General features: G+C 41.6%; 1 protein-coding gene across 1 annotated transcript in view; it reads right to left on the reverse strand.

Annotated features, from left to right (window-relative positions):
* Positions 1-27,102, reverse strand: part of LOC147899551 (kinesin-like protein KIN-7E, chloroplastic) — an 89,255-nt gene that overhangs the window by 56,239 nt on the left and 5,914 nt on the right. The window contains exons 3-17 of the mRNA XM_087378019.1: positions 22,853-22,942; positions 22,519-22,571; positions 22,104-22,169; positions 9,790-9,843; positions 9,558-9,617; positions 8,106-8,184; positions 7,641-7,708; positions 7,401-7,463; positions 7,146-7,250; positions 6,923-7,027; positions 6,704-6,811; positions 6,292-6,435; positions 2,079-2,261; positions 1,673-1,840; positions 654-875 (exon numbers count right to left, since the gene is read on the reverse strand). Of these exons, the coding sequence (XP_087234145.1) occupies positions 654-875; positions 1,673-1,840; positions 2,079-2,261; positions 6,292-6,435; positions 6,704-6,811; positions 6,923-7,027; positions 7,146-7,250; positions 7,401-7,463; positions 7,641-7,708; positions 8,106-8,184; positions 9,558-9,617; positions 9,790-9,843; positions 22,104-22,169; positions 22,519-22,571; positions 22,853-22,942 (1,568 nt within the window). The remainder of the gene's footprint in view (positions 1-653; positions 876-1,672; positions 1,841-2,078; positions 2,262-6,291; positions 6,436-6,703; positions 6,812-6,922; positions 7,028-7,145; positions 7,251-7,400; positions 7,464-7,640; positions 7,709-8,105; positions 8,185-9,557; positions 9,618-9,789; positions 9,844-22,103; positions 22,170-22,518; positions 22,572-22,852; positions 22,943-27,102) is intronic.

Consider the following 27,102-nt stretch of genomic DNA (forward strand, 5'->3'; position numbering starts at 1 on the left):
CACGGAGGGGTCCGTAATATTGAAGAACCCAATAAGGAAGACAGACTCTTGCAATTTGAGCTTGATCAGCTGCTTCCTTCCTTTCTGGAGCTTATGTCGACTATCGAGCAATTCTATTTTGACTTATGTAACCCCTTGACACAATACAGTGGGACAATCAGGACCCACAAATGGATGTTTCTGCTGAGGGAAAAGCTATTGTTCCTGTTGGCATCCCAGATCAAAGCTGAAGGATCACCCTAACTAAACATGGTTCCTTGCATCCAGACAATCTCCCCTCTGTGCTTTCAAATGTTTCTGTAGATCTTCCTTCTCTTGGACTGACCCTCTCAACCTTGCTAAAGCATTGTCTGCTAAGAAGAGGTAGCACAAACCAAAATACTGAGACAAGAAACACTTGGGTTCTCATCAGTTCCCAACCATAAGCTGCTAGATGTTTTCATAAAAGTCATGAGCTTCATTCTTTCCTCTCTATCAGTCATGACCATCCTGAAGTTTAAAAATCAATGCAAGAACCTCAGTACATAAGCCTATAATTTTAATAGATAAACGTGGTACTAAAAGTGAAAGAGTGAACAATTGAAGAACAAGATAATGATGGAAGACATAATGGAGAAAATTGGGCTGGAAAGAACATTAAAAATTCAACTTACAGGAGGTGGCCTCCTGCCTCGAGTAGTAGCACTGAACAGTTCACCAGCTTGTGTAGGTAAAGAATCAAGAGGAGCCGCCTCATCCACTCTCCGACTAAGAGGATTGAGGCGCCCTTTGACATCAACAGCATCCAGATGTACCGTCAAAGACCCACTTGTTGCAGACGACCCACCAATAGAGTTGTCTGAATCCAAACTCGCAGTGCTACCATGCTCATTTTTCTGAAAGAAGGATACCTATTCAGTACACACTAGCACTAAAACCTTACAGACCCAAGCCTTGAACTGAATTGTCATTCTCATTTTATGTGCATTCAGTAAATAGTGCAGTCTTGCCTTACAGACCCAAAGCTTTGAACTGAAATTGTCTTTCTCGTTTTAATGTGCATTCAGTAAATAGTGAAGTTAAAGACTTGAACTCAGCTAGCTTGATCTGTATAATTTAAGCATGTCCGTGACACACAAACACCCATGCACACATGTCTATAAACATGTATACCTGCATATATGCACAACTACAAACGTAAATATGTTATTTTCTATATATTACATTTGTCTTGTGAATCATATGGCACCATACATACTCAGACCTTCCGATTTGAGCGTACCCACAAATCTGTAAAAATGGGCGAATGTTTAACTGACAGCAGACACTAGATAAGAATCCTCGTCTAAATGTGTTGAAGAGAAAGAGACTACTGATACTCATCTCAATACTCAAGTATAATTAATTTCAAAATCTATTGTCATTCTTCTAGAAAAGAGCACATTTCACACCTTTTGCATGTCAATAGGCTTTTCGAGCATTGAAATCTAACTAAAGAGAACCACATCTCTCGACTAGGGGTATGAAAAATTAAAACTGAAATTTTTAATATTGTTTACTGTTTTGGGATCTAAGTCAATCATGTTTAGAAATTTGTTAGGTAAAATAGAAGAAAAATCTTCTATCTTACAAAACATACATTTAATATACCAAGCATATGTGCATTACAAGCTGTACAAGCTTAGCTACTTACCTTGAGTTTAAACCAGGCCAACATACTTCGTCTTTTGGTCTTCTTCTCCCCTTTTAAAAGTTCATCGACCAAGATATTGTCAACTCTCCCCTCTAGAGATAATTCGGAATCCTGACCATCTTCATCTTCATATGTACCTCCTCGTCTTCCCTCTGGTAAATATGCAAGCTGCAGAAAAACATAAATCACCAGTTTGTTAACCCTTCCATACTCAAGTCTCTTTGAAAAAGATATTTCATTCCTTTCCTCCTCATCTTCCTTCTCTCAAAGAGTCCATGCACATAACACGCCCGTGGGCTTGCAAAGTTCGAGCAAGAGTATCAAACAGGTAGCACATGGACATATTTCCCGCCTTGTTAAGTCATATGCAGGAGCTTAAAGTTCTTTGAAGAAATCCATTCAGTACCTCCTCTTCACCAAAAGAGTGCCTTCTTCGATAACTTTGTCTCTCAGGAAGACTTTGAGGAACTGTGTTCTTGGTGGAAACAAGTATAAGCTTAGTTAGTCTTTGAATTCTGCCCATTAAAGCTGCCTTTGCTTGTTCTTCCTCTTCTAGACGAGATTGAAGTTTAACTTGGCCAGCTTCAAGCTGTCATACATGTTTAAACAAAAACGAGGATCACAAAAAAGAAAACTCAGGTTAAAGCATAACAGCATTCTTTTAACAAAACATCGTACGTGATGCAATTATTCACTATTTTTGGTGAAAAGAAATGTGATAACATACGCCTTGAGTACAGAGCAACTAAAGAAAAAAGAGTTTAGAGAAACCACTCTTATACCAAGATAAGACTGATTCTGTGCTCGTTAATACTTTGAGATGGGTGACTGTCCTACAACATATCTCCCTCATTGACAAGCAACTGGAGATGGATTCCCCCCTATGGGAAAGACCATAAAGGATTCTTAAGTTGTGCAAGAAGCATCCTTTGGTGGAGTTCATGGAAGATTATTTGCTGAAGATTGTCCTCCTTATTAAGTAGGAAAACGAAAACACAACATGCATGCCTTGGTTGGACAAATCTCAACCCCAAAAATTCATTGCAACCTAAGATAAGGAAAAGGAAAAAAAGCACAACAACAGGAAGTCCATGTACATATAAAACAATCACCAAGCGTGGAAGTAGCTTATGGATCAACATAGGTATCTAAAAGAAATTAAACTGTTTGTAGAAGGTAATGACAAATCCTAGTATGTCTATGCCTGATAACAGCCCTCGTTGAAGTACCAAATGCCACCAAGAATGCAAATAAAATCTGGCCAGATGGCTTCTAGAATATTCAAGTTGGCAGAGGCTCTTTGTGGCCAAATGCCAGCATGACCAAATAATAGAAATATAAATAACTGGCACCCATGTATTAACAAAAAGCCCACAATATGGAAGTACCAGAAATTTGATGAAATGCATCGTACTCGACAACTGTCATAAGGACATGCCAAAGGGCTAACAGAAACGGGCTGATATGCCTCGAGCCTGCCAAGCAAGTAGTAAACCTAAGAACCCTAAGTACAAAGCTGATCTGACAGCCAGCCCAAGTTGTATACCAATAAGAAAGTGGCTGGATCTCCAGAAGGAGATGGAAAGGCGACGTCTGTTCTCCAAAAACCCAGTGCACCATCAGAAATGAAACTCTCCAACGTCACAATCGCCACAAAGGATCATCCAAAGGGTCTTGAAGACCAGACCAACAAACTAATGAGGAATCTCTTATCTAGAATGAGGACTGATGCAAGTACAGGTTAAAAAAGGGAACTCGGGGATATTGATCATGGCAACCAGCATCACCAATGGACAAAATCCTGTTGGATCAAGCAACAAGGTCAAACTACCCCTCCTTGCCCTCCGCCTCTTCCTACTTAGAGTCCCACCCTAGTTTCCTCGGTCTCTCCCTCTCGCATTTTGGACCAGCTTCATCCTTTTCTTAGGTCTAGGGGGAAAGGGCAGGCCCCGCCCAGGCCAACCACTTGCACAAAAGTTTTGGCAATTGGGGCCCTTAACTACACAGAGGACCAGAGGTTCCTACGGAGTGCCCCTTGCAATGGAGGTCTCAGCGTTGATTTTACAGCCCTTGAAAGGGAGCATCATTAATGTGCTTGGAAGCCTTGCTCGTCACTTCTGGAAATTTTATTTTGCTTCCACACGAAAGGAGCCTTGGAACCCTGTTCTCTTCAACATGGAGGTGGGGTAGCACAAATGGGATCTATGGTTACCACATGGCCACAATACCACAAGGCAAACCTGGAATCGGGTGTGCAATGGCAGTGATTCATCTGGATGCGACTGACAAGTTTCTCATTGGCTATGGATCAGTGTGCTACTAGATTGGGTTCATTAGCTTCCTTTTTTATGAACTGGGTCCTCAAGGTGGGTTTGGAGTGCATCGTCGCACAGATTTGGACTACCCCCTGAAACTCACTCGCTCAAAAGTGATCACATAGGCTTCTAGGCATCGGAAGGCCTTGTTGGTCATCCTTGAGCTAGACACTAGTGAGTTGGAGCTAGAAACTAGTAAGTTGGACCGTGCACATTGACAACTGCAGCGCTCATTACGATAGGAGTTGCAAAGAGCCCTTGTTAGGTGGTCAGTGGACATTTTGACACTTCAAGAGAATTGTTCTCAACCTTGGACAGTTACAGCCGGAGCCACCTCCTTACTTTAGTGATAGAGCACCCTTTTGGCAACAAGTTACATACAGTCTGCCAAACATGGCAACAACTTACAAAGAGTCTGCCAAATATGAACTTCTAGATTGTTGGAGGCTTCAATAGTCTGGGGCTTCCTTCTCCACAATGCCTCCCTCTAAGCTTGGCACATGGAGTAGTTCATCTTCTCCTTAAGTGGTCAAGACCCTTGGTACCAAGCAAAGTTTACTAAGATGAAAGTAAGCATCCGATAGTCCTTTAGCCACTATCGAAATGATAGGCTCCTAGAGAGATTGCTAGATTCTACATTGGTGATGGGGCATGCATAGGGATAGGTCCACACGTATACTGGCAGGTATGATGATGTCGGATCATTCACCTATTGTTTTACATGTGGAACAGCACAGCAAGGGCTTCCCCAACAAGGGGTGAGGACTCTAGATGCATTGTAGTAGGAGGAAGAGGTTTAACAAGACACGTCAGATTTGGTCCACCGTGGAGGATGCCCTCCCGCAACATGGCTGCACTAGGATGACAAATGCCATTAAGAGAAGCAACATAGAGCCACATGTTCATGACTATGGCACAAGCTGACCCTCCAAGATAGAGAGCACGCACTCAGATGGGATTTGGCCTCTATCAAGAAGCTGAGGGAGCAGGGACCAGACTCAGAATGATCCGCAAATAGATAGGGTGCCAAACTTGACTTGCAAGCAACACAGTTTGACAAGCGGAATAGTCCTATCACTCCTCTCAAGCACCCTAAGTCCAACAGGGTGACAAGATGACATGGCAATTCTTCTAGATCAAAGGCCCCCGCTTAGCAAGAATTCAGCTCGTACACTTGAGAGATGATGGGGGGCAGCTTCACTAGGACCTGCAGACTCATAGTTATCGGTAATTAGATATGAGAGTGCCAACCTTGACTTACAAGCATTGACGAGTAAAGTAGTCCCCAAGTCCAATAGGGTGACAAGATAACGTGAAAATTCTTCCAGATGATCGTAGGACCCTGCTTAGCAAGAACTCAGCTCCAACACTTGAGAGATGATGGGGGGCAGCTTCACTGACCTGCGAGAGATATGGGATATGACTACCTCCTTCTACTGCCAGCTCTTCTAGGCAGAGGAAGAGACTCCACTAGTGGTGGCAACTAGAGAGAAAGGGACATCCAGGACTCAGCTCAACCACTCCAATGTAGGAATATCCTAGATTCTCATTTACCTTGACCATATCCTTCAATATGGGAGGTCTTACTTTACTGTAGAATTCTAGCTCGAAAGGGTTTACACCTAGGGCTTGGGGATTTCTCATCATTGAAACTTTGCCTAAGAACTCCCTGTATCCAATTTGGGACTGGTTTATTTTTAATACTAAGATTTTTATGTATCAATTGAGCTATCTTGCAACAGGCTAGAAACTGGTCTGTGAGTTGTGACACCTTGCAACCCCTCCAACTCAACTCCAACCAGTGCCATCCGAAAGAATACAGGAACCTGTGTTACAACATTCGATATTTAAATAAAAAGCAGAAATAATTATAGGGCACAATCCATGGATGCTGAATTTCAGGAGAAATGTGCAGCTTGAAATAACCAAAGCTTGTCCGCAACATCCAAAGTGGTAATGCCAATCGGAGCAAAGTGTGCATGTCTGTCCTACTTGTAATTACAAGGAACCACAGAACATATGAGCCCAACGAAAGAACAAACTATTAATCACCATAATACAACCAGCAGATACAAGATTAAATTGTTTCTGTGCACAAAAAAGATAATAAACAAGGAGGGGAAAAAGTGAACAATTGCAAAGCACATCACGCAATAGCACAAGAGGCATACATTGTCTTACCATCTACAGAGACATAGTAGACCTGTATGAACCAAATACAAAGAGATGTCAACCAAGACAGGGAAGAAAACCTAGGAGAGAACTAAGGAAAAACCAGGGATGGCAAAAAGGAGACCTCCAAACCTGTTGTTTGAGTGTTGCAAGATCCTCTTGATTACCCATTAGGTATGTCTTGTCAAGCATTCCTCTCTTGACTTGCTCTAGTTCATGTTTCAAGTTTAGAATCTCCTTTTGATATTTCTTTATCAATGAATTTTCATCCATAATCTGCAAAATAAACAATCTTTAAAGTGAGAACGGCATGGTACAGGAGTAGAAAATCGCCAAGAATGAAAAGCAATAAGCCATGTGAAACTATAACCTGAAGAACAAAGCCTTCACATATTAACTTCCATTCAACATGTTCAAGGAAATAAAGAAAGATACGTTTCAAAAACTGGTTTCCTAACATCAAATTTTAGATCCTTCCCTCGCTCACAAGCACGAACCCCAGCACACAAAAAGCAGCATTTAAGAAAAAAGAAAACTGGTATACCTTATTTTGAGAGGTTTGAATCTGCACATATTTAGCTCTATGAGCAAACTTTAGTGTATTGTGTGTCTCCTCGTTAGTGCTAGAAGCAGGAGTAACTGTGCATATGAGCTGCAAAAAGACAAACAGATTGGCAAGCTATAGTGTCCCATTAGGGATGCTCAAAAAAAAGCATTCTTCTGTATCCCTACAATTCTGCAAAGACAAGGATCCAGACTTTACCGATACACGGCCATGCCCACTTAAAGAAGACTGCAGTAATCTAGTCAGTTTTGAGTCTCTAAATGGTATGTGTGTTGCTTTATCATCTGTTAATTTAGATATGACCTGCATAAAGCATGCATCCTAACATCAATGACTGAGATGACACTCTAGTACCTCCAGGTAAATCGTATCAAAATTTCAACTTGTTCCAAGGGATGGAAGCATATTCTGCAAAACTTACAGTTCCCAATGTTAATAAACTCTTGTTTATGTAAGAACCTTCCTTACGCCGCAACCCAGTAGTTTCTGTTTTTGAGCTCTCAGAGCCTGCTAAGTCTATCAGGTTCTGCATATTCACGCAACTGTAAGACTGTACATCTGCCAAAAACACCTTTTTTATTTTTTATCGAGACAAAAAGCCTAAAAAAAGATGCTCAGACAAATACTTATTGTTCCTTGTCAAAGCCCTTAAAGCCACACTGGCAAAAGCATATACCAGCTGTGAAAGAGACACTTCTTCGTCACTGAAATTATCCCCTCGGGGGCTGCTTTCAATTGTCTGCAAACAAGCCACATCAGCTTCCAGTTCTAAGGCTGAAGATATAATAACTATGAGAGTGGATGAAAACTATGAATTAATGATCACAATAAAGAGTGGTCCATTGCACAGCCAATCCCAAGAAATTCCTACAAGTATCTTAGCAACTGACATCATGATTGAGCCAAAACTGCCTACCAAAGTGAAGATCGTATGGCTGCGGCTGCTCAATAAATTAAAATTATTTGAACCCACATGGCGATGCTCTGATTACAGGCTCATACCAAGAGAGAACGGGTCAGAAAATCAGATGCACAGAACAATTTGTAGCCCATGTTTATATAGAAAGCTTTAAGTATGAGCGCAGAAAGTTGAAACTACATTATCTTTCTATGAAAACTAGTCGACTCTATCCTCTATTCCCTTTTTGACCATTATAACACTAAACTAAGCCCCTTATCCAGATGACCCCATGTAAATTAAAAACCACATTACTGCTACACTTTAGCAGGTTCCAATGAGTGCCAGATAATAGTATTCTTGTTCTCACAAAAGCATTTTTTTTCCCTCCCCTCTTTTATTCAGTAAATGCACAAGAGAATGGTTTTGTATTACATCATAACTGGCATAGATTTTTACACAATGCAAATCCGTATTCAGCACCTTCTCCTGTGGCAATTAGAGAGAGACAATGAGCTGGAGAGAGAACAACTTCCTCCTTAATTCCTTCAACATATGTGCCCTACACAAAATATATCTGTCATTTAAGGGAAACCCAAGGTCCATGATAAAAATCCCACCTATACATTTAAAGATCATTTTTATATGTTTGTAAGATGCAGACTTTTCTGTTTTCCCTACATCCACCCCCTGAAGCTCCAATACAATGTGAATTTCTCATCCATATTGGACACTTGGTAGGAATCTTTGTAAAATCTATGTAACACCATAGTTAAACTTGCATTATAGACCTTTCTGGATTAAGCATCTAAAGTACAAGAAGACTGTAAAGCAGATGAAAGAAACAACTGAGAAGCAGATAGTGGAAAGTTAAAACACAATTTACACAGCAAGATCCAAGTCCTTCGTAGACATGATTCCTCACCATCTGTAGTCATTCCTTAATACTTAAGCAGCCCAGGCTTTGGTTCTTAAGCACAACTGCTTATCAATGCTGTCCCTAGGCATGCCTTTGCACATCATGGAAGTATTATAACACTGAACCAACTTATTCACATGGACTACCAGCCACAGATTTGGCTGTGGGTTTGGGCATGTGAATCTGCAACGTGTGTGTGGAAAGGTTAATCAGTCCCACAAGGGAACCAAGGCTGTCATTATCCCTTAAAAATGGCATTGTTAATCTTTCCCCCTAGAGGAAAAGGAGGGCAGAGTGCGTGTTGGGGCTAACTCCAGGCTTCTGTAATGTTTCCTCTTATAGGATTTTTTCATAAGATGCCTTAAGAGTAGAGAGCACATGTAAACCTTTAGAGCATTAAGAAGTCTTTTTTATGCATGAATTTTTAAAAATGCCTCTAACAGGTAGAGGTGCTCTTGGAATGCGATCATTCACATTTATAAGTTGCCTACGGAATTAATGTTCCGGGAAGTCTCAAGCTGCTAGACTCAGAGAAAATGCTCTTCTTACCGGAGAGATTCAGGATTTTTTTCCAGTTAAAGTACAGCATGACTTGGTTTCAACTCTCATGTTCCAAATTTTAGGGGTTGGAGAAACTTTTGCTGCCCCTTCCCTTCTTTCACTTGCTGAGACGTATTACCTAGCTGCTTTTGGTATATAAAAAGGTCTAAAGCCTCTAAAGTTGAAACTACAACATGGCTGCATAGCATAAAGCCTATTTGATTTATTGAATTTTGAATATTCCCTCAGGGTCCCAAGGGACATTTTTGAACATGAAAAAGGAATCATGCAAGAATTGAAAGAGTGCCCTCTGTCAACAATGGAGCTTCTGTTCCTATACGATGACCTTTGACAGGAGTTTTGGGTTTCAAGAAGGCAGCTGCAGTCAGCCTTGTTTGATGCCTGAATACCCAAAATCTAAAAAGAAGGAAGAGTCACACATCATGCAATTCTATCAAATATTGAATGATTTTGACCTGAGAATCCTCCCGTATCCTCAAATTCTGCCCTGCAGGATCTAGCAAGTCATTGATGACCTGAAATCCAATTAAAGCAAGAATAAACTACTTAAGAAACCAGGTTCATGTGATAAAGCACTTATCTTCATCAAACACGGACAACAGGCATATAAACATAACAAACTTGAGACAAAGATTAAAAAGCTGTGTTGGAAACTTTATAACAAGGAAAGAGCTATATAAATAAGACCTCGTTATAGATTTCAAGATAAGACACTCGAAGAAGGAACTCTCGCCCTGGAGTCTGCAAAATAGAGTCAGAAAACAGATTTCAAATGACCTAAAATGGGACATATTTTTCCAAAAAGATCACCTTATATCTTGTGGCTATAAGAAATGTGTTTATGGTCTAGTTAATAATTATGTTATTTCAACAGGACAGCTCTACTGTTTGCAGATAGGATTATCTTGCACTCTAACTGGAAATAAAAGGCAATTTTGTGATCGACAATCATCGCATAAAAAATAAAGTAAAGATTCATTAACCATCTAAGGGCTTTGTGAAAGCAAGACTTTGCAATATATTGGAATGTCAACATTCAGATAAAGAGCCACTTTAAAAATGATGAGCAAAGCTAGTAGCTCTTTTTTCTTTCGAGAAAGAGACCTTTACATCTTACATGAATTAGCCTTTAAAGCTCTACTACAAAAGTCAGTTTGAATACTCCACTCCAAAATATTGGAGACTTTCCAAGGGTACCTCAATACAATGGTGAACAGAATCACTTCAACAGCAGTTATCTACAATGGACCCTAATCGAACATGTGCACAGACCCATCAAAGAGTTGTAAATGGTTCACCGTTACTTCTATTGTGAAATTTTGACATACATCCAAAGATGCCTTGCATCACATTGGTAGATTTCTATTGTTACCACTGATCCCAAATTCTGGAGAAGTGGGCAAGTTACGAAGCCATCTGGTGGCAATGACGTTGTGGAAGGTGACGACAAAGAGGATATGAAACCTGAAGACATGGTGGATGGGGCAGGAAAGATAATAAAACCAGCTGACCTAGACAAGGTAGAGGCATGGGATGAAAAGGATGTTGAAGCGCTGTCAATGATCATTGGGACAGCAACAGATAAGTGATTTCGTACATATAGCTGGCAGCTACTTTGAAGAAGGCATGGGACATCCTGAAGGACCTGATGAAATCAACAATACTACAAAGATCCTCAACCTCTAGAATCGATAGTACACCATGAGGATCGAGGCGGGAGATACCGTGTGTGACTACCTCACAAAAGTGAAGGCGTTGAGACATCAACCTGGAGCAATTGGTGATAAGGTGGACCTGGTTATGAGCTGGCAATGCTCATGCTCAACATGTTGCCAAAGATCTTCAGAACCATTCTAACCAACATGAGGAAATCAAAAAGGTCAACACTGCTCACTTTTGAGGAGCTAGGGGCTATGTTTGTATAGAGGAGGCTAGGGCAAGAATCTATGACGAGGATAATGGCAAGGACAAAGCCTTAGTTGCACGAGGCAAGAATAAAAGGCACACTAACAATGATGAGCCCAACAAGAAGAAAGAAGACAAATCTGATGAGGAGGACGACTCTTTTGAAGGAAGAAGAAAGAAAAAGAAGAAATGATTCTATTGGCATCAAGCGAGGGATTGCAGAAAGAAGAAGGTTCATCACAAAAGGAGTCCAAGTAGGAGTTAAAGGAGACCAACGGCAAATGTGGTAACGGAAACAAGAGAGCCCTTCTTAGTGATGCTTGACTCCAAGTGTTGCCAAGATCAAGCATGCAGATCTAGGTGGTTTCATATTTGTTAGAAATATTATTCAAGGTAGTGGCCAATGGATTAACTAATTAAGAGGATTAGGGGAACTTTTTCCTTCTAAGATCCCCCCCCCCTTAACCATAGTTGTAATTGAGTTTAGCTTTGCATGAGTTTTAACCCTAGTGTGGGTTAACCTAGGGTCTTAACGTTTGTCATGTTGACAGCCCCTTGTACTCTCATTCTTGCAACTTCTTTTCAACAGAGCTCCATGTTTTTCTCTCTACACCATTTCCATTTAGTATCAGAGCCTATTTGTATCGCTGCCCTGCACTCCCCACTCCACTCATAGCCTGGGACAGGAATTCTGGGGAAAACTCTTCAAAGAGCCATCGACTGGTTTTCCTGCAGCCACCTCATTTAGCCTGCTGTACGGACCTATGCGCCCTGTCTAGTGCACGCTTGAAGTAATTTTGCAGCCTTGCAACCACTTCTACTTCTGTTTTTTAGGACATTCTGCTTCTGTCTTGGCACTGAAATCACATAAAAAGCTGCTCTCCAGCCTATGCTATAACTTCAACTTGTTTTTGGAGATGCTTACGCAGTTGTCAAGCTGTTTTGAACCGTTTTGAAGGTTTTAGGGATGCTGCAGCTGTTGACAAAGCAGCCTACAGTGCACCAGCCAGGAACAGCAGCTGGAAGCACCTTCTGAGATTTTTTTGGACTACATGCAGCTGTGCGGAACTGTTAGTACAATCACGCCTAACAGACGTAGCTGTTGAAGGGCATTTCTACAGTTTTTGCATGTTTCAGGATGTGCGCAGACATTGGGAGTTGTACAAAATCGCCGCACAGTTGAAGCAAGTTGCACTCTTGTTTGAGGCCCTACTAGCTGTGGAACAACAGTTACAATCTGCTGCAAATTTTTGGATGCCTTTGGAACTACTTTCATTCAAGGAACATGTGCAAAACATTTTTAGGGAAGTTTTGATTCTGCATTGGTGCTGTCCTGAAGCTGCCTAAACAGAGGTCAGGCTTTCAAGATTCACGTGGAGCAGACTTTTCTGGTATTTTGCTGTCCAGTTTGAAGAAGCACAAGTGTGTATTCGGAAAGCTCAAACAGCCACTTTTTCAATTCTAAACTGCTATAATCAGACTGCATATTTGCCTAGTCAAGCATTGGCTTGTGGAATAGTTTTCTTTTGTTGGTGTAGCACAATTCACAACACGTGAATTTCTGGGACTATTTGTGCATTCATCTTTGACAATGGATCAGAATCACAATTAAAATCTAGGAGATGTTTTTGGAGTATTGATCTAAGAGGATAAATTGGATGGCACCGATTATACCCCGTGAAGTTTAATGGTAAAGAATCTATTGGTTGCAAAGAGTCTATGGGGTTTTGGTACTGGTGAAGATGCCCGTCCAAGACAGCTAGTCATTGCTCAAAGTTGCACTTCCTCTGAGCAAAATTGTATGAGCGAGGTTTTATGATTAGCAATACACTCAAGGAGTGTTTAGTAGAGAAATTACCTTGGAGATTCAATCTATCTCTTCTATATCTTCATTTTCATCCTGGATTGTATAGTAGAACGCGGCTATTTCTAGAGTGTTTAGGAGTGTTTAGTAGAACGAATTTTACAGATTGTCTATTCTATTAAGTAAGCACAATTAGAAAGCATGAAAAACCAAGGCAAAAACAATGACCCTATAACTAAATACCACACTTCCATCAAACCATAGCTTATTATACTCCTCTCCATAGATTTTTCTTATCACTTTTTGTGGCTCTCATCAGAGGCTTCATCAATGAGAATCAATTATTATTTCACTAAAAAGTCTAAAATCTACTAAGACTAAATATATATTATGACTATTTTTATACCCTTAAAAATTAAATTCAGAATTTAAGACTCTAAATGATATAATTTATAACTTATAACCTTGTAGATGTGCTCAAATGGCCTTTTTCGTTCAAATTGAGTGACTAAATGACTATATTGGATGTTGGATTTGAACGTTGTGACATTTTGAAAAATGTTGTCCAAGATAGTTTCGCCAACAAAACTACCTTGGAAGGCTTCCTGCAAATGGCTTTCTTTGGAGAAACCCCCCATGAGGAGGGTGATGAAAGCGTTTGTTCAAAGTCAAAGGTAGTTTCACAATGGAACTGCTTCCTTCAAATGAGTTTCTTTGGAGAAACCCACCAAGAAGAGGGGTTATGAGAGATTTTCTTCAATTTTACTCCCCTATCAAATAGGACTTATGAGGGGATTTTCTATGAGAAACCCACTCTACATGTGGGTTTTTTCAAAACCCTTTCCATCCTAGTATCCACCATGCCTAACATCATTGTCATTGTTTGATGAAGTGCTCCATCTTTGTGTCAAGATCTATGGACACGATAGATAGTCTCATTTGAAGCGGAAATGTGCTTTTTTTGTAATTAACGATAAAAATATAGTTTCTTTGCGAAACATGGTTATAGTAACATACCCTCATATGCCTTTTTTTGCAGTAGAAATGTGAAATTTTTGTCCTTCGCTCGGACGCTTGGAGGTTTTTGCTCAAAAGAGGGCTACCCCCTCATTGCTCCTAATACACCTCAGCATGGGGATAATTCCTGTGATAGGCAACAAGCTCAAGTGAGGCCAACTGCACTTGCTATCCCTACTCAATATCAGAGGAGATGGGATGCTAGAAATGCCCAAGCTTTCACTCATTGCCTTGTCTGTTAAAAGGTTCGTCATAACTATCCGTTTCTCCAAGACTTCCAACCAAGCTTGGGATACTTTGGAGAACATGTATCAAGTAAGGAATAAGGCCAAGGTCTCTTACTTGGAAAGATAGCTAGACAATGTCAGGATGCCAAAAAATGATTCAATGTCGGATAATTTGACTATGATCCAAGATCATAGAGAGCATTTATTAAACATTGATGAAGTTATACCTGATAGTTAGCTTGGGTCTACAACTATAAATTCTTTGCCAGATTCTTATTTGTCTTTTCATACTTTGCTGGATTGTCTATGAGGGATAGTAAATATGTCTATTGATGTGCATGATAAGGATCAATCCTTGTTGGCTAAAGTTAAAAAAAAAGCCTCAGTTTGGTGGCTCTCAGGCCAGGACTGATTAAACTCAGCCATCAAAGAAAATTCCAAAGAATGCAGGTCAGCCTAAAAAGAAGTATAGATGCCATTTTGCCAAGAATCGTGGACAAAAGAAGGAAGATGGAATCACAATTTCAGATTCAATGCATCAAATACAAACACGGTATCGCTTCTACGAACTTTGTGACTGCAGACTGGTCCTTTTTGGTATGCAATTTTGATGCCAGGTGTCATGCCAACCCTACGGTTGCCTGACTCAGTGTGAGTGATGCTTCAAATAAAGTTTGGTACTTTGATAGTGAGGCTTCCGGGCACATTACTTCCAGGAAGAATTTATTTGTACATTTGCAGCTGGCTCCAGTTGGCAAAAGAGTGTCTCTTACAAATCGTGGACAAAAGAAGGAAGATGGAATCACAATTTCAGATTCAATGCATCAAATACAAACACGGTATCACTTCTACGAACTTTGTGACTGCAGACTGGTCCTTTTTGGTATGCAATTTTGATGCCAGGTGTCATGCCAACCCTACGGTTGCCTGACTCAGTGTGAGTGATGCTTCAAATAAAGTTTGGTACTTTGATAGTGAGGCTTCCGGGCACATCACTTCCAGGAAGAATTTATTTGTACATTTGCAGCTGGCTCCAGTTGGCAAAAGAGTGTCTCTTACATTCTTTATACCCTGTAAAGGGAGTTGGGAGGATTTTGCTTTCTTCTATTGATTAGAATCAATTATGCCTTCCAAAATCCAAATGTCCTGTATGTGCCAGGGATTAAGAAGGATTATTTTGCACTGTCCTCTTACGGAAAAAGAGGCTTGGCTGTTATTTTTGACGATGATAATTGCATTGTCAAGGATAGAGAAAATAACTACAAAATGATCACTACATGCACTTTGAATCAGGGATTGTACCATTTGAATGAACATGATAGTAGTATGTCTAATGCAGTGTAACAATATTGACTTCAAAAATGAAATAGACATGTCTGTGAAGGGTGCATTTTGGGAGAGATGCACAAGAATAATTTTCCTAGAGAAAGATCTGCTATAACTGAGGGAAAATTGCAGCTCACACACAGTGATGTGTGTGGTCCTATGAGGGCACGATCTTTGGGACAGCATCTGTATTTTGTCACCTTCGTGGATGATTTTTCCAGATTTTCATGTATATAACACCTAAAACAAAAATAAGATGTCTTTCAGTGCTTTGAGCACTTTGTTGCTATGGCTGAGGATAAGTCTAGGGGCAAAATGCAGACTTTTACAATAGATAGAGGGGGGAATATATGTCAGATGGCTTCAAAGATTTCGTGAAGGTGGGAGGGATTATGCATCAATGTACAGCCCCTTATACACCTGAGCGAAATGGTGTTGCTGAGAGGAAGAAAGGCCTCTCATGGAAATGGCCATATGCATGATCAAAGGGAAAAGGTCGCCTCGCAGATTTTGGATGGAGGCAATAACTTGTGCAGCACATATTTTGAACAAATGCCCAACCAAGGCCCTTAAAAATGTGACTCCCTTCGAGGCTTGGTACAACAGAAAACCCAATATGGACTACATTCACAACTACAATTGCATGTGTATGGCTCAGAATATTGATGGCAGATCTTCGTGGTGGTGTGCAACCATCTACTCCCATATTCACTGACAATGAGAGTGCTATTGCAGTGGCACCTTGTTTATGCACACACAAAACACATTGAGATCCATTGTCATTATGTTAGAGAGAGATTGCATGTAGGAGAGATCATTTTAATCTGATCCCCTATACATCAAAATGTTGCAGATCTTTTCACCAAGGCTCTATCTAGAGAAACGTTTGAAGCTTTCCGCAAAGCTTTGGCCTTCCATTTGGTGATTGAGATCACTCCTTGTACCCCAGGACATTATCATTGCAAGGGGGGTTAGAAATATTGTAATATTTAAGTCAATGGCCAATGTATCAAGTAGTTAGGAGGGGTAGAGGCACTTTTTCCATAGTTTTCCTCCCTAACGACAGTTAGTGGTTGAGTTTAGGTTTGTGTGATTTTAACAGTAGTGTGGGTTGACCTAAGATTTTAGGGTTTTGTCATGTTGACAACCCCTTGTAATCTCATTCTTTTCAATGGAACTCTACGTTTTTTGTCTCTACACGATTTTCCATCTCTCACAATATTAATATCTAACATTGGGAAATGGTCGAATGAGCTAGAAGGACAAGAAGCCTTTGTGAAGTTGGAGGACAGCATTGGTTGCTCTAGTTGTCATCTGAAAACAAGGTTAACACCACATTCACAGAGGAGGTGTCTTTGTAGTTACAAGATCACAATCAGAGGAGTATAAGGATACCTAAGATGGCAATATAGAGTTAGTAGTTACACATGGATGTTGTGAGTAGCTCTTGGAGCTACCTGGCTTGTATTCAAGGCAACCGGCATACAATGTTGGAAATATTAAGGTAGTGGTTAGATTAGTAATAAGGTTAGGGACACCCTTTCCCTCGTTGAGGTTTAACCAGAGTTAGTGGTTGAGTTGGTTTTTAGTATGGGTCCTACCCCCAGTTTGGGTTTCACCCTAGGGTTTTAGAGTTCACCACCCTTGTACTAATTTTAGCCTCTCATTCTTGATACATGAGCTCAGCAAGTTGACCATTGTGCTCCCCACTTCCGTTTCTCACAAATTGGTATCAAAGCAGGTTGCCTCTTGCTCTACCATGTCCGGCACTTTTGTTGCAAAAGCCCTTAGTTTTATCACAAGAAACCTTGCTGAAGAACTGGTTTTCAGTCAGATGCCTCCAGTTTTGGCATTGGGAAAATCCTGGAACTGCTCTGCAACGAGACACTCCTGTTCTGTGATAATCGCCTGCAAATTTGCAGATTTTGAGATATTTTTGTTTCTACTTGTTTAATTTTCAGCTTTTGGGGCTGTCTTGAACAGCCGCGACTATTGTTAGGGTATAGTGCCGTACTTGTACGGTCATTTACTATAGAGCCACCATCTCATGCAAACATTTAGAGCTGTTGCACGTCTATATGACTGATTTTCTGCATGTCTTTTGCTGCTTTTGAGCTGCTGCAGCTTCCTTGGCCAAGCGACCTATTCTAGAGTGATACTAGACCCGTTTTAGGGTTTCAAATCTGTCCCATATAGTTTTAGGATTTTGGACTCCTTTTTTAGGGTTTCATACAGGCTGCCTCTTGTTTTGAAGTTCTTGCTGCTGTCCTGAACAGTTTTTACCTGTGTTGAAGCTGTTTTGGAGGAGGATACTACTGTTTTTTGGGTGCTATACAGGCTTCAACTTTCCTGCTTAGCTTTGCCTCATTTCTGCTTGCATTTGGAGTGTCTTTTGCCCTTAGATATTTAGGTCTTTTAGTCTCCATTGCTTGCATTCATTGGCCCTTGTGCTGAGTGGATTGTAATTTGTAGATACAAGTCAGATTTCGGTCAAATTGTGCTAACTTTGGCTAAGCATTGGCTTGTGGAGCAGTGAATTTTGTTGGTGCAATTTGAACAGCAAGTGAATTTTGTAGACATCATATTCCTGTGCATTAATCTGAGTTGGATCAAAATCCTAGTGATGTGTTTCGAGTCCTCTTGAGCAGAGAATAAGCTGGAGCACAAACTATTCTCTTTGGAGCTTTATGATTAAAAATCTTTTGGTTTCAAAAGGACTCTGAGATTTTGTGACAAGTGATGATGTTCATCCTGGAGCTATAACTCCTAGCACTCCTCTGCAACAAGGAGCTGGTCGAGGCGTTACCATGATGGGCAGCAAGACCCAAGCCAAACATCTACTAAACTAACACGACATCGAAGAAGATGGGATGCCCGAGATGCACAAGACTTGGTCTTTGATTGCACAGTGAAGAGATTCATTATACCTCATATCAGGTCCTGCAAGACTTCTAAAAATGCATGTGACACTTTGGAAGCAATCTATCAAGCCCATAATGAGGCAAGGGTTTCATCTCTGAAATGAGAACTTGATTCCGTAAGGATGCATGAAGGAGAGTCAATGTCAGACCATATGAGTAAAATTTAGGATCTCGAGGAGCCACTCCTGGACATTGATTAAGTTATTCTGGATGCTCAGCATGTCTCAACTACTTTGAACCCCTTCCGGAGTCATATTTGTCTTTTCACATATCGCTCAATCTAGCCCCGAGGGGTCATTCAAACACTCACTTTTTAAGAGCATGTTGGACTTCTGTTGCACAAGGAGCAGACATAGAAAAACATGTCAATTAATTTGCGTGGTGGAGAGAGGCACTTGCAGCTAAGTACAAGGGAAAGTCAAAGTTTTCCGGTTTTCAGCCAAAGCGCGATGCAGAATAGTCATCTGGAAAGGACAAGAAGGATGTAGATAAGCCCAAGAAAAAAGGGCAAATGCCAATACTGCAAAAAGCTAGGTCACCACATCTCTGAGTGTCCAAAGAATATTGCAAGGGAAGAGGTTGGCATGGCGGTTACAGATTCTTCACATTCGGATGCCAGTAAGGATAATGCTCCTTGAGAAACGTATCCCCATAAAATACTGGAAGTGGAATCCTAGGAGTGGTAGTGGGAATGCATTGATGCAGGAAACCATGAGAACAGCCTCCCTTTCTTCTAGTACACTGTTAACAGTGCCAGAAGGTTTCAAACTCATTGTTCAGGGCTGGAAGGCCACCAGAGCCTCTCATTGGGAGGAGTTTCAGATTTTTGCAGCGTCGAAGATTTTTTTCCAAAAAAAGGCTTTGAAAGTCTCAAAAATAGAAAATTCGCTCTTTTCTTTTGGCTTTCTATTTATTGCGTGCATTGCCGCTCTGCTCAGGTGTCCATTCAGCATGGTTGATGGGATTGCCAAAAGGCCAGGGTTATTTGGAAAAGGATTGCGGTACTTTTGAGTACATTTGCTCCAGCCGCTTTCTTCATTGCCTAGGGCTCAGTGACCTAGCTTTCTCTACGAGATATATAGCTCCTGTCAAATCTCAACAAGCATGGGAAGATGGATGCAAGTCAGATACCACATAAAGCAATGGAGGCCACAAAGACCATTGGCTGGTATAGAGATGGGGAGGAATGGATGAAGATATGGGGCATAAAGGCTCCTCATATACCAGAAGACTCAAGTGAAATTAGAGAATTAGTAATGCAGAAAATGCTACAGAAATTATGGCTAGACCCAGGAACATAAATGCTGTTTTACAAGCAGGAAATCAACCTAATGGGCAGGTATGAATCTTGGGGATGAATATAGAAATGTTCAAAAGGCATTCAATTTGCAAAATAAGATCCAGCTCAAATGGGTTAGAGGTGGAGAGGGGCAGGTGGGTAAGACCCAGGATTCCAAGAGAGGAAAGAATCTGTTAAATCTGCCCCACAGCGGGAGGTAGAAGATCAGCAACAGTGCTCCTAAAATGCCGAGCCCATGCGCACATCAAAGAAAAGAATAGTGGCAGCAGTGAGAAACTGAAAATTCTGCTGGAACAGCCAGCCCAACGGCTTGGAAGCTACCTAAAGGAAGTCTTGGAACACTGCAGCAAAGTACTCAGGTTAGCACACAAACTAGACATGCAAGTACTCACAACATAGAAAGTTTGTAAAGATTTCTTTTCATTGGATGTAAAAGGACACTATTAGTTAATAGTGGTCACCAGTCCCATAGATCCTGAGGGTCTCAAGAAGACTTTAATACAATCATATCATATATCATATCTTCTCTCTCTCTTAGGGGAAGGTGATAGATTGATAGACAACCAGCGGATTTCCCTCGGTGTTTGCTCCCCCACTGGCTTTCTCTCATAGCGATAGCATGATATACAATTTATTTCTCGCCACAGGCATCAGCCTTGGGTAGGGGTGCCCATTTTAGTGGCCCCAACCCTTAGGTTTCATTGATCTAGTTTCTTTCAGTCTCATAGACCTTTTGGTCTTTCGTAGATGTTATTAAACACTCTCTCAGGGCACATAAGCAAGACTAGGGGATGCAGCCAGACTCCACTCAGAGCATGATTACTAAGTTTTTCTAGCCAGACAGCACTAGCAGCAGGGCTCAGGGACATGGCAGATCCAAGGGCCAGAGCGAAACATGACAAACTCGCCAGCAGATTGAGGCACAGGTCAGACTAGGGGACCTTCCCTCCACGCTTACTAGATCAGGGACAAACCAACGGGAGTGACAGTGGCATTGTTATGCCATAGGGCTATAGCTAGGAGACCACAATGGACCACACTCACCGACAATCATTGGCACTCTACCACAGGCTTTTTGCCACTGCAGCCTCATACATCGCCGACCTCCTCTTAGGCTGACATACCCGCCAACTTCTAGATGCCCACCACAGCAATGGCACGGAATCCTGGATTTCATACAAGCACGAAACACATTAAGATCCGTTATCATTATGTTAGAGCGAGGTTACATGAAGGAGAGTCTACTGTCCTACACATTGGAACGTCTTAGGTCTTTTCATTAAAGCCTTATCCAGAGAAAAGTTTGAAACTTTTCGCAAAGCTGTGGACATACTTCCATTTGGTGATTGAGATCACCCATTTATACCAAGACATTGTCACTGCAGCGGGTGTTGAAAATATTGTAATATTTAAGGTAGTAGCCAATTTATTAGTTGATTAGGAGAGTTAAGGGCACTTTTTCCTTCTAAGGTATTTTTCCCTGACCACAGTTAATGGTTAAGTTAGTAGTACAGGTAGTCTGAGCTCACCCCAGGTAGTTTTAGGGTTATCATGTTGATAGCCCTCTTGTATCTCATGTTGAGCTCCCACAGGATCTGTCCACTGCAGTCTTGAATTTGATCACCATTGGCCTTGTTGGTGCATCAACTTTACCAAGTCTCACACTATCTTAAATGTCAGCTTAATACCCATCTTGTTAATCAATGCTTCAGCATCCGGGTGTTAGTCCTCAGAGAGAAGAACAAAAACACCCTCACATGCCTGGTCCCATGAGCACCTTGCTGCAAGCAAGGACTCACTAGTAGACTCTTTTGGAGGGTAGAGCTGAGCTTTCTTAATCATGCATGGGAACCTTTTTGGATTAAAGATGGGAGGAAGAGTCAATAAATGCTTTATTAACCTCTTGATCCTAGACATGGTAGAGAAAGTGTTTCTCAGCTAATCAACTCTAACAGGATTTTGTAATCAGATCCAAATCTGTCATGCTTATTACTTCAGATTTGTATCCTTCCATCTTTACTACAGATCCCAACACAACTGATAGAAACAGTACCAGATTGAGGGTTTGATAGATAGTCCCACTGTTTGCAAAACAGAATATGAGGATACTTAATGCACCTTTCACCAACTTGGAATTTAGAACTGCTTTAGTTTGCCCTTCACAAGGGTAAATGCCCATATTAAAATGGTTTGACCCTTTCTTTTTTCATTGCCTTTGGGAGGACATTGGTGATCATATCCTTTCAGCTCTGCAGAATAATGGCACTTTGGTGTTAGGCCTATTTCACTTACTGAGGGTCTCGTTCATCTTGACACCACCAGGCCAAGAGGGTCACACCACCCGTAAATAAATTTTCAATCATACACAAACGAAGAGGAAGAAAGAAGAAAGGAATGTGGCAGAGTCCAAAGGGGTGCTTAGTTGTAGAACAAAGCAGGCAGAGGAAACAAAATGACACACACTTTTGACGAATAGAAATGTCTGAGGTCAGAAAAATCACCTCTTGAATAATGCTGAAAACGTCTTTCACTGCCAGAGGAATGACCCCAGGAGATTTCTGATCTCCCTGCCATAAATAATAAGCAATGTCTACATGAAAAAGTACACTTGTAAACATCCTTATAGACATGATGACTATATGATGAGATTTTGCACATTCAGTGTTAAAAATTAGTTCAGTAGAAACAAGATGAAAAAAGCCATAGCACGATCCGTATGTCTAGATTCCTAACTTATCGTACAAGCAACAAAGGAAAGATGACAGACTGAAAGTTAGTCGACCAGTTTATCTATCAATATATAGATTTACATGCAAACAAGGAATAGGAGATTGAACTCAGTGTTGTACCACTTGCAAGTATTGGTCATCACTATTCCTAATTCTGCTAGAGGCATGTGCACATTGATAGACTTACATGCATGGTGTGTGTCTTGCCACTACTAGTGACGCCGTATGCAAAAACAGTACCTGTTCAAAAGTCACTTCAAAGGTAAGTCACAAAATTGCCCACCACTGGATTGACTAAGGCCATAATAAAATGTGTCAGGTGAAACTGCCATCTAGAGAAAGGAGATGACCAACATTGAATGACTGCTTAATTTCCTGGTTTAAAAGAAAAACCAAAATCAGCAAGCATCAATCTGGATCTAGGCAGCTTTAGTAAATTATGTAAAAGGGTGAATTCTCCATCAAGAATGTGAACTAACAAACAGGAATTACTCCTTAAAGGCAAAGGCTATTATTCTCACCATTGACTCCCTCCATTGCACCGCCAACCACATGTTGGGCTGCCACATCGTACACATGTCTGGTCGTAGTTGCAGGACCAAACACTCGGTCTGCACATCCAGACAGTAAGTTCAAAAACACATTGAATCTGATTAAAACTATGATTTCTGCCGCATCTCTCTATTCATTCTCTTGTTTTCACTTCCATCTGCAGGCAATCAATTGAAAAATGATATTGAAATAAATGGGGTCACCTGAAAAGCTGTACATTGAGAAAAAGATGATAAAATAAAGACAACACATACGTGCAAATCCTTAGGGCACACTTTTCCACAGATTCACAAGTGCTCTTATGATCTGTGTCTTTATGGAAACTGATATATTTCTGTGTCAAACTTGCTCCTTCCATAACAGACAACTACATAAAACAGTTTCCAGAGTCAACCCTTCAGCAACCATAAATTATTTGCTGAAAGGACACACCTTCATAGGCAACGTGTAGATGACGACATCTTTCTGCAATCGGTTTGTCCTGGCCAAGGAGTCTACTGACAAGGTAGAGGCAGCATGAAGGAGTCCTAGGTCCAAGTTTCCAGGGTGATTTCGGGTACCATATCAGCTGCTTGGAGTCCTCATTCAGAAACAGAGTTTTGACTTTTGATGCCCTCCCTTTGGGTTGGGTATGCTTCCTCGTCCAAGAAATTGATAGAGCTAACATCACATAATGGCAGACGACCACCCTTTTATACACAACCTAAAAGATTCTTAGCCAAGGTCTTCAGTTCCTATCTGTGGCCTTTCCTACCAAATATTGTTCATGATACAAAGACAAGTTTTATCCAAGAGCAAAGCATGCTTACCAACATGTTCATATCTTGGAAGGCCATTAATTGGGCCCACCAAGAGTTTCAGACTCTCACGATCCTACGAGCCTTACAATAGGGTTTTCTAAAAGGCATGATGAGGAGACTGGGTTTCTCAGCTCAATGGGTCAGAGGTGGTGTAGCCCTTTATGCAAGCAACTCTAATTAAATGCCATCGCCAGCCACATGGGGGAGGCCTTTTCTCTTTTACAATACTGGTCCCCTTGCCAAAGCCTATTTTCTCATATCCTAGAAGGCAAGATAGATATTGATGTGCCTCCCAATTTGGCTAGAGGGGGAGCTTTTTGCCGTTGGCAAAATAAATCTATGTATAAGGTATTGTTACCTTCCCCCTCGGTTGCTCCACATGCCAATCGTATTTGGTCCGTGGCACTCGTTGGTGGAGGAAAAGATTGCAGTTTATTTGCGCTTCAAAGCTTTCGCTATGGTTAAAGGTTTTCTTCTGGCGAGTTTTGCTTGGGGTGCTTCCCGTTGGACAGCTTCTAGCTCGTTGTCATATTGCTACTCCCACTTGCCGACATTGTTTGCTCCCGCATGCGGGAGTCTATGCCTCATTTGTTTAGGCATTGCCCTGTATCTACGGATTTCTTACTTCTCTTGCAGCTAAGGCTTCAGGCTCGTTTTTTGAGTGCTTGCTTCGGCAAGCTTTTTTTATTGTTTCGCTTTCATCCTCAAAGGCAGGGATATGATTCGTTCTTTTACTGGGTTCGGTACTAGGCACTCTGGACCCTATAGGAAGGATCGGGTCTTTGGTGATCCCCCATTGTTATATATCATTGCTTCCTCGCTTTTCTCCTGATTGTCTTCAGGCACAGGAACTTGACTATCCTACCTTCTTCTCTTATAATGAGATCTTTTAATGTTTGTAATTAGCTGTCCCTTGCTTTGGGACTACTTTTTCTAATATAATGACAAATGGACTTCACCAAAAAAAAGTGTGTGTGTTTAAAAAACAAAACCTTTTAACAACACAGCACACGAAGCTCAAAAAAGGGTAGATAAGAAATTTTTCATTATATGGTTGTACAAAAAAATATGTATAAAATTGGTACAAAAATGTCGAATCTGTCAGACAGTCCAGGCTCCGAGGTCAAGTTCCACTTTTCTAAGCGAGAGGTGCAGCAAAAAGATGTGTGTGTGTGTGTGTGTGTGTGTGTGTGTGTGTGTACATATATGGTTTAATTGTAACCTTGCACCAGGGTTAGTTTCTTTGTTAGCATATTGCAAGGGTCTTAGTCATGGCTTGTACTTGGAAAATTGACTTTGGATGTACTTTTTTGCCTCATAGGCCCGTAAGGCCTTTTGAACACGGCTCTCTCTCTCTCTCTCTCTCTCTCTCTCTCTCTCTCTCTATCTCTCAACAACGCTCTTCTGCTTGTTCATAAATGAATTAGAAAAGATTGGATGTGAGCATACGATGGAGAGGGAGTAAAGCGTGCCAAATATGCCCTACTCCATTCATTTATTCACACACTTGGGAGTTCTTTTCTCTAGCCTCATTTTCAGGATGCGACCAGTGATGCAAGCCCAACTGAGAAGGGGATACATACACTTAAGCAATAGTGCTTTCATTCTCATTTTCAAGGCCCCGGACCAAGTCTCTTCTCTTTGATTCCTTGTTCTGCCCAGCGAGCATGTATGGCATTCCTTGATTGGAGCCTAATCTATCAGAGGTAGACTAGGGTCCGGTGGAGAGGATTCAAGTTCTCTTGTTGTTACAAATGATCCATAGTAAGTGGTCACTCCCACATCAAATCAGTTTGGCTGAGTTTCGGGTACCTCCACTACAGGTTGATGTCGCATTCCAACTAATCATATATCTTCATCAAGTTTGGGATTAACATTCCTAGACCTCAGGCCAACGCAGGTTACCCTGGCTTGCCTTGTTTGCATCCATGACATTAGCACTTGAGGGCAATCAGAGGTATTGGTATGCCCATACATGCAAATTGTTTAAGAGCCTGGGACTCATTATGGATAGATTACCCCTCTTTTAGTATAGCCTTGAGGCCCCACTGTTCCAATCACTTACCACGAGCCTCCATCCACTTGCTCTAGCACCTCGCATACCTGTCCCGCCTCCCTCCAAGACCCCACCTACTCCTCTAGCACTTTGCTCCAGTCTGCGATGTGTTGCTTCCCTGCAACGACCTGTAGGTCCTTTTGCTCCAGCATCACTATGCTAAGAGCCCCTATTGCCCTTTCAACTTCTGCCTCTGTTCTAGCCAGTCACTTAGTTGTGGTTCTTGGCCTTGCTACCCAGCTACAGCTTCTTCATACCCCTCCCATTGCCTCCATTGCATCACAGTCTTGCCCTGTATATCCACAATTCTTGATGCTGAGTTGAGATCCTTATAGTTCCGATAAAAGGACCTCAAACCCCCCATTTTATCCTCAATTAGGACTCTTGTACTCCCTCTCATGGATTGGGATACGAATAAGGACAAAGCCAAAGTGGAGAAGCCCAAAGAAAAAGACAAGAAAGAAAAGAAAAAGGGGAAAGGTGTGGCTCCGAAGAACATCAAGGATCAAATCAACAAAAGGTGCACTCGCAGTGGGAACAAGATAGTATCGCCCCATATCAAGATGCCTCCACCTATGCCCACTAACTACTAGTGACTCCCGATGCCATCCCCTCTTGATCCCCGAGTCTCCCATCCTATTTCCTCTCATCAGACACCTCTTAGAGCAGGATCACAAAGTTCTTCCCATCGAGTGACATTGATCGTCCAATCTCTAGCCGCAGACGTGACAGAAACCTCGACCCAACGATCGCAGCACGACACAAGAGACATTGAGGGGACACACAGATCACTCTGGGGGACCTCCCGTCATTGTTTAGACCCGAGATATGTCCCACGAGAGTCACAGTGGCTCTAATCTTGCGTCGAGCCTCGTCCAGGAGACCGAGACACACGGCACCCCTTGAGGGGCGGCAACGTCCCATCACCGGCTATGCACTAGCCAAGGTGACATGACGTACGGAGGATTCCGCTCCGCTCCAATCTTTTTCTTTTCATTGTTACATCCAGATGTATTTGATTATGTATGATCAGACTTAAGATTAAGCACGGGTGATGATGCTCGTTTCAGTAGCTCCACCCTTACTATGATTTGTATCAGGTTTTCTTTCAGTCTCATAGACCCATCGGTCTTTCGAAGACTCTAATAAAATTTCTTTCTTTCTTTCTTTCTCCCAGCCGCACAATGTCACCTCTCTGCCCCCAGGTCACACCTCCCCTGGATATCCATGCCATACCAAACCATGAATGGTTTCTCTCCAGCCCCTATGATGCCCACCACCTCCATGCTGTACGCCTATCTCCGATAGCAGCCCATGGCCCACCCAGACATCTTGCAGAGTAGTTACAACAGCAAACACAACA

This window comes from Dipteris shenzhenensis, chromosome 8, assembly GCF_047967505.1.
Source record: "Dipteris shenzhenensis isolate YYH24624 ecotype China chromosome 8, Dip_SZ_1.0, whole genome shotgun sequence".
Classification (NCBI taxonomy): Eukaryota; Viridiplantae; Streptophyta; class Polypodiopsida; order Gleicheniales; family Dipteridaceae; genus Dipteris; species Dipteris shenzhenensis.